Genomic DNA, 9,110 nt, shown 5'->3' on the forward strand with positions numbered 1-9,110 from the left:
TCAAAGGCTCCGTCGGAGAAAAGCTTGAGGTGGGGTGAGGTGAGGTGAGGTGAGGTGCAGGGTTTAGGGTTTAAGCTCTGTTTTATATAGTCATTTAGATGATTATGTTATTTTTGTAAATTTTAAAAAATTTAGGTGAAATTAAAAGATTAAAATTATGGATTAATTTACAGTTTTAGAAAGGGGCAAATTTTAAAAAAATTTAAATTATTTAAGGATAAATATTTTGAAAATGTTGAAGAGTATATTTAAAATTTTAGAAAATATGAGGACTAATTTGCAAAATTTCAAAAATAATAATCAATTTAACATTCGTATTTTATGAAAAATAAGAGAAATGTTTAGTTCTTTAATTTTAGATTTATTTTAAAATTATTAAATTTAATTTGAACAAAATACTTCATATATTTCAATTGTTTTTTAAATTCTTTCTATTTTTTATTCAAACAATTTTTTTTGTCCAAATCATTTTAAATTTTCTCAAAGAATACATTTTCTAATTAAAGTGTATGTTTAATATCATTTTATGTCCTATATCTATATGTTCGAGTTCAAATTGCTCTCTTAATTTTAAAAACGACCATTTGATCCTTCAACTTTATTAATTATTTCAAGTTTATCCTTGTGAGTCATTTTTCGTAAACGTTGTTAAATTTTTTAACATTTTATCCTAGTCAGCAGGACGTGACAACCACATAACACGTTATAAACATTGGCATCTCGTATTGAAATCCCCATAACATTTTGAAATCCCCATAAGTTATTCTTATTCAACCTACGAATCATGGTTCATTGTCCTTTTTCTTCAATCTCGTAAAGGAGATCTTCTACAACTGAAGTTCTTCTTCTTCAACCTTACGAATTATGGTTCATTCTTATTCTTCTTCAATCTCGTCAAGGACATCTTCTGTAACCTTATGAATTAGGGTTCATAATATGAATTAGGGCATCTTCATTCCTAAAACTAATTAAAAGAATGTTGTCATCAATGTATCTGTTTCCAAAAGCTTATGGTAATGGTGGAGAAGATAATGCTTGAATTACACCAAACTTATGGAGAATTCCTAATTAATCTTAACGAACGAGAATCAATCTTTTTGATTGATTACACATCTTATTTTTCACTTTTCACTCAAGTGAATCAACCAACCTTAATTACAAGATGATCTTGTTGCACAATTGATAATGACAGAAGAAAGAAAAAAGATGAATTGGGGAAGAAAGGTAAATTGAGGTTTCAACGAAAAAAGGGAAGAAGAAAAGTTGTAAATTCTGCAAAGAAACTTCTGCTTTTTACTTTGCAATCTACAATATTATTCACACATTTTTCTATGCAACTGCATTACAATCAATGACAATGTATCTCCCTATTTATAGGCAGATATTATTGGAGTAAACTCTAATAGTCAATCAATATTGGTTGTATATGCTTTTGTATCATGACCTTGTTATATATTGTTTGTTAATATATATACTTACTAAGCATTATATTTATTGTGTTACTTGTATATGACCTAATAGAGTCCTTAGAATAATCAATATGTTTAATGATACATTAAGTGTGACTTAATCGTGAGACTCTCATTAAACATAAGGACGATGTTTTTAAAGTATCCATAGTCAAGCTTTACTGTCAAATAAGACAACAGTGATGGATAAAGACTATTATGTGAGTAGACTAATGATTGTATCTCACAGGTCACGAATATGAGATATCAAGTTTTCACGTAGGTATAAATATTATGAGTAATATTTATATTGGATTGACCAACCATGAGAATACTGCATAGTGTGTTATATAAGTGTCATAAGTTATTCTTATCGTGATAATGATGTATATCACCCTTCAACCTGAAACCATTATGGACCCTAAGTACTTTATTGTCAATCAAATATTGTATGTAGTAGGATGATCGTAAAGATGGTTTATGGGTACTTTACAAATCATGTTGAGGGACATGAGTGACCTATATGGTATTTGTCCATCCTACATATACGGTAGTAATATCTGTGGGATCCTTGATAGAGTATGACTGTAAAATATATGATTCTGCTCAAATAAGTCGATATGAGATATTTGACTTATTTATTGTTATCAAATATACTTAAAGATCAAGGAATAAAATATTGGAACATACAAGGGTGACACATTTTATGTCTTGTGTTCGATATAGATATAAGGGCAAAATGGGTGATTGTACATATGATCATTATCACAAAAAGGCTATGTAAGACCACACGATATTTTCATCACTTGGGTAGCAGTGATACGTTGCTAGATACCAACTTATAGGGTCACACACATAGAGTACTGATAGTTGAAATGACGATTAAATTAAATAAGATTTATAATTTTATTATGTGTTAATAGTATTTAAATTGTTTAATACATTAGCGAATTTTTTACAAAAATAACCCACTTTTTCAAGGAAATTCCCAAAATACCCTCAGTTTCAAAGAAATTCCCAAACTACCCCACTTTTAGGAGGAGTCGCCAATTGAATTGGAGACTCCTCTTAAAAATTGAAAGGAGACGCCAATTGGATTGGCTATGGCAGGTGCCCTAGCCAATTGGATTGGCGCCCCTATGTAGGACTTAAGAGGAGGCGCCAATTCAATTGGAGCCTCGGTGTAAAATGTTATTTTTGTGTTATAAATAGATGCGTTGTGTAACACCCTTCTAAAATACCCCAATATTTAATTAAATCAACAAAACATAAATCAGAGTAGATATGCAATTAAGGGTGTCACACTTGACACTTCACACCAATCATCAAAATATCCTGTCATGCTCATTTATTTAATCAAACAAACCATTGCATAACTCGCAGCGGATAAAAATCTAACAACATTCAAACATGTAACACATCACATGTAAAGTTGTTCAACAACCAAAAATGAAAACAAGGTAAAACATCCCGTCCCGATGTTACATCTACCAGAGCGTGACCCACTAAGGAACTACACTAGACTCCAAGGACTAGCTTCTACTCAATCACTGCTCGTTACCTGAAACATAGTTGTAAGGGTGAGTTCCTCAATCGATATAATAAGCATTATAAAATATCATGTAATGCTAAGTAAATTAACACATTTCATCACCCTAATCATATCACAAATTCAACAACGGTAACATCAACTCATAATCATCATCATACTCAACTCAACACAAAACACAAAACACACGTATAATATTGGAATACATCCATTCATATTATACGCCATACATACATTATGCAATGAGACTCCATGCATGCGGTACCGACTATTCGTGAACATATAGTTCAACCTCACTGATCAAATCCAGATACGGCTACCAAGCTCACTAGTCCCACTCATTTGAGACCTAGTGACTCACTCACTAATTCCTCACCATGGGAATTAGCTACCACCCCAAGGGCTATGATATGCACGCTAATCACCTAGCATGCAAACATCAACAACAATCCACAACAACTCACTCACTAATTCCTCACCATGGGAATTAGCTACCACCATAAAGGCCATAATATACATGCTAAATCACCTAGCATGCAAACATCAACAACAATTCAAAATAGACATATGCTCACACTCTAAGCCATAAACAGTCCATTCACAATTGCATACAGAACAGATACATTCACAGTATTATGCATACCATCATACATCATCAGCATGTTATCACAAAAATCATATCATGTCATGCCAATTAATAATCACAGTATTAGCACACTCTACTAATACCTACACTGCTCAAAACAACGGGAAACGATCCCTACTATATCATACATCAGCTAAAATTACATTACTCAGCTGAACAACCAAAAACTGCACAACAACAGCACAGAAAAATCACAATTCTGCCCATACACGTATTGCCTAGTCCCATACGCGTATGGCCCATTTCTCAGCCAATCCCATACGCGTATTGTCTGCCTCATACGCGTATGCTACGCGTACCACATCCTCATACGCGTACCAACAGAGACAAAACTACGTTCAAAACATCATCTTCCTCATCCATACGCGTATTGCCTAGTGCCATACGCGTACCAGACCATCTCATACGCGTATTGCCTAGTGCCATACGCGTATGACCAGAAACCAGAATTCCAGATCTGCTATGGTTTTCTCTGCTACGAGATTCTCAGATCCAACCTTCCACATTCCAATTTTTACACAACATTCATTCATATTGTCTAACACAGATCATACACATTCAATCTCACAAATTCTAACATTATTCCATCTAATCCTTACGAATTTTCTTCAATTATAACTCATATCACATTAATCCATAAATTCACCAATTTCAGCATGCATCATTCTAATCAGAGTCGATTCAATGGTTATCACTACCCATTACATGTTAACCCATAATACCCATTAAACGACGATAAACCCCCCTTACCTGAGTTAATCCGGCAATCCTTCAGCTTCAAGCTCTTCCTTTCTTCAACCCTTGTTCTCTGGCTCTTTTTCCCTTTCTCCACCTTAGAGTCGTTTTTCTGTATTCACGTGAAAACTCTCTTTTACCCAAATGGGACCTTTTCTAATTCCAACTTTTATTCCAATAATAATAATAATAATATTCCAATAATATTCCAATTATTTAATTAAATTAATAAATATTATATTAATTTAAATTAAATAATTATCCTTATTTCATCGGGGTGTTACAACTCTCCCCTACTAAAAGAGTTTTCGTCCTCGAAAACATACCTCAAGCGAACAACTCAGGATAAGACTCCTTCATCTGACTCTCAAGTTCCCAAGTCACATTGCCACCTGCTGGTCCTCCCCAAGCTACTTTTACCAAAACAATCTCTTTACCCCGCAACTGCTTCAACTCTCGATCCTCGATCCTCATAGGTGATGTTTCAACAGTCAGGTTATCTCTCACCTGTACATCATCTACTTGGACCACATGCGACGGATCAGGAATGTACCTCCTCAACTGAGACACATGAAAAACCTCATGCAAATTCGCAAGTGACGGCGGTAAAGCGATACGATAGGCTACCTCCCCTATCCTCTCCAAAATCTGATAAGGACCAATAAATCGAGGTGTCAACTTCTTCGACTTCAAAGCTCGACCAACCCCAGTTATCGGAGTAACACGAAGAAACACATGATCTCTCTCTTGAAACTCAAGTGACTTCCTCCTCTTGTCGTGATAACTCTTCTGACGACTCTGAGCAATCCTCATCTTCTCCTGAATCATCTTAATCTTTTCCGTAGTTTGTTGAACAATCTCCGGTCCAACCACAGCACTCTCACCGGACTCATACCAACATAAAGGTGTCCGACATCTCCTACCATACAAAGCTTCAAACGGTGCCATACCAATGCTCGAATGAAAACTATTGTTGTAGGTAAACTCAATCAAAGGTAAATAACAATCCCAAGCACCTCCCTTTTCCAAAACACAAGCCCTCAAAAGATCCTCTAGTGACTGAATCGTCCTCTCAGTCTGACCATCAGTCTGCGGATGATATGCAGAACTCAATCTCAGCCTAGTTCCCAAAGCCCTCTGCAAACCTTCCCAGAACTTCGATGTAAATCTAGGATCTCTGTCCGAAACAATACTCGACGGAATACCATGCAAACTTACAATCTTCTCAATATACAACTCAGCTAATCTCTCTAACGGATAATCCATTCTGATCGGAATGAAATGAGCCGATTTTGTCAATCTGTCAACAATCACCCAAATAGCTTCAAAATTCTTAATCGTCCTCGGTAACCCAGAAACAAAATCCATACTGATACTATCCCACTTCCACTCTGGAATAACCAACGGTTGCATTAGCCCAGACGGCTTCTGATGCTCAATCTTTGACTTCTGACAAGTCAAACAAGAATAAACAAAACTCGCAATTTCTCTTTTCATTCCCGGCCACCAAAATAACTTTTTCAAATCATGAACATCTTCGTAGCCCCAGGATGAATACTCAAGCCACTACGATGTCCTTCCTCAAGAATACTCTTCTTAAGTTCGGTAACATCCGGAATACACACCCGATTACCAAATTTCAAAACACCATTCTCATCAACTCTGAATTCGCCACCTTGACCTTGATTCACTAGAGTCAACTTATCAACCAAAAGCACATCGGATTTCTGACCCTCTCTAATCTCATCCAAAATACCACTCGTTAACTTCAACATTCCCAATTTAACACTATTGTGAGTACTCTCACACACCAAACTCAAGTCTCTAAACTGCTCAATTAAATCCAATTCCTTAACCATTAACATAGACATATGCAATGATTTCCGACTCAATGCATCAGCCACTACGTTTGCTTTACCCGGATGGTAATTCAAACCAAAGTCATAATCCTTCAGAAACTCTAACCATCTCCTCTGTCTCATATTCAGCTCTTTCTGATCAAACAAATACTTTAAACTTTTATGATCACTGAAAACCTCAAATCTTGACCCGTACAAGTAATGCCTCCATAACTTCAGAACAAATACCACAGCTGCCAACTCTAAATCGTGTGTCGGATAGTTCCTCTCATGAACCTTCAGTTGTCTCGAAGCATAAGCTACAACCTGCTTATTCTGCATCAAAACACCACCTAAACCCAACAATGAAGCATCACAGTAAACCTCAAATGGTTCTGACGGACTCGGTAATATCAGAATAGGAGCAGTAGTTAACCTTCTCTACTCTTGAAAACCTTCTTCACATTTTGAGTCCCAAACAAACGCTTGCCCCTTTCTAGTCAACATCGTCAACGGTAACGCCAACTTAGAAAATCCCTCAATGAATTTCCTATAATAACCTGCAAGTCCAAGAAAACTCCTTATCTCAGAAACTGACTTCGGAGCTTCCCACTTAGATACCGCTTCTATCTTAGAAGGATCAACAGCAACACCACCTCTTGAAATCACATGACCAAGAAAACTAACCTCTTCTAACCAAAATTCACACTTAGACAGTTTAGCAAATAACTTCTTTTCTCGTAGAACTCCTAAAACCACTCTCAAATGTTCAGCATGCTCTTCTTCAGATTTCGAATACACCAAAATATCGTCAATAAACACCACAACAAACTTGTCTAGGTACGGATGGAAAATCCTATTCATATACTCCATAAATACTCCAGGCGCATTAGTCACACCAAAAGGCATCACAGAATACTCATAATGTCCATACCTTGTTCTGAAAGCAGTCTTCCGAATATCCTCAGTTTTCACACGTATCTGATGATACCCAGATCTCAAATCTATTTTGCTGAACACACTCGCACCAACCAACTGATCCATCAAATCATCAATCCTCGGCAAAGGATACTGATTCTTGATCGTCACTTTATTCAGTTGCCTGTAGTCCACACACAACCTCATAGTACCTTCTTTCTTCTTAACCAATAACACTGGTGCACCCCACGGTGACACACTCGGACGAATAAATTTCTTATCCAACAGATTTTCCAGCTGACTCTTTAATTCAGTTAACTCAACAGCAGACATACGGTACGGAGCCATCGATATCGGCCTAGTACCAGGTACCAAATCAATCGAGAGCTCAACTTCACGCTCTGGCGGTAATTCATTCACTTCTTCAGGAAACACATCAGGAAAATCACACACCACGGCTAGATCACAAATCGCCAGTTTATCTTTAGCCTCCAAAGTCGCTAACAGCATAAACAACTCTGCTCCATCTACTACTGCCTCATTCACCTGCCTTGCTGATAGAAACAAACTCTTTTCTTCCTCAATCTCAGGAAAGATCACAGTCTTATCAAAACAGTTGATATAGACTCGGTTAAACACCAACCAGTTCATACCCAGGATAACATCAATCTGCACTAGTGGAAGACACACAAGGTCCATCCCAAAGTCTCTACCAAAAATACTCAAAGGACAATTTAAACAAACTGAAGTAGTAGTCACTGAACCCTTCGCAGGAGTATCAATCACCATACCCCCATGCATCTCAGATATCTCTAATTTAAGTTTCACAGCACAATCCAAAGATATAAAGGAATGAGTCGCACCTGTGTCAATAATAGCTACAAGAGGAAAGCCATTAATATAACACTTACCTCGGATCAAACGATCATCTGCAGAAGTCTCAGAACCCGATAAAGCAAAGACCTTGCCTCCCGACTGGTTCTCTCTCTTCGGCTTAGGACACTGTGGACTGATATGACCCACTTCTCCACAGTTGAAACAAGTCACAGTCTTCAACCGGCACTCTGCAGCCAAGTGCCCACCTTTTCCATACTTAAAACACTTCTTCTCATTACTGGTACACTCATGGATACGATGTCCAGCCTGACCACATCTGAAACACTTAGCAGGGGCACTGGAGTCTCCCCCACTAGGCCTCTTCATCCCACTCTGTCTCTGGAAACCTTTGCCAGCTGCATACGGTTTCCCACGATCATTCTGATTCTTGCCTTTCCTATCAACCCTTTGCTGATAGCTCTCCGCTCTGGCCTTGGTATCCTGTTCAAAAATCCTGCAACAGTCCACCAGGTCAGAAAACACTCTAATCCGCTGATACCCAATAGCCTGCTTGATCTCGGGACGTAACCCGTTCTCAAACTTCATACACTTTGAAAATTCCCCAGTAGCCTCATTATAGGGAGTGTAATACTTCGACAGCTCTGTGAACTTAGCAGCATACTCAGTAACAGACCGGTTTCCCTGCTTCAATTCCAAGAACTCTATCTCTTTCTTTCCTCTGACATCCTCTGGAAAGTACTTCCTCAGGAATCTCTCTCTGAACACCGCCCACGTGATTTCAGTACTTCCAGCAGCTTCCAACTCAGTGCGGGTAGCAACCCACCAATCATCTGCTTCCTCTGACAGCATATGCGTGTCGCATCACGCGAAAAACCGGCGGGAAAACAAGAACAACAGAGCCGCCACCGTGCGTTATTTATCCCAAAAGAGGGAAAGGAAACGCTCAGAGTAAACCTGGAAAAGACATGGTCTCGCGACCAAAGAGAATGGGTTCGGGAGTCGGTTATGCGAAGGGAAGGTATTAGCACCCCTACGCATCCGTAGTACTCTACGGGATCCACGCACAAAAGGAAGGAAAATGGTTGTTAAACACTGCTCAAACTCATACACACTGGCTGAAAGAGACACAAGAAAACTGA

The 9,110-nt window shown here is 37.9% G+C and overlaps 1 protein-coding gene across 1 annotated transcript; it reads right to left on the bottom strand.

Moving 5' to 3' along the window:
- Positions 1–2,916: 2,916 nt before the first annotated feature.
- Positions 2,917–8,462, bottom strand: LOC127135671 (uncharacterized). Its single transcript, XM_051062323.1, has 2 exons — positions 8,046–8,462; positions 2,917–3,009 (listed from the first exon to the last, which is right to left on the bottom strand). The coding sequence occupies exons 1-2, from the start codon at positions 8,335–8,337 to the stop codon at positions 2,996–2,998; spliced, it is 306 nt and encodes a 101-aa protein (XP_050918280.1). The 5' UTR covers positions 8,338–8,462; the 3' UTR covers positions 2,917–2,995.
- Positions 8,463–9,110: the final 648 nt, after the last annotated feature.

This window comes from Lathyrus oleraceus, chromosome 4 (assembly GCF_024323335.1).
Source record: "Lathyrus oleraceus cultivar Zhongwan6 chromosome 4, CAAS_Psat_ZW6_1.0, whole genome shotgun sequence".
Lineage (NCBI taxonomy): Eukaryota > Viridiplantae > Streptophyta > Magnoliopsida > Fabales > Fabaceae > Lathyrus > Lathyrus oleraceus.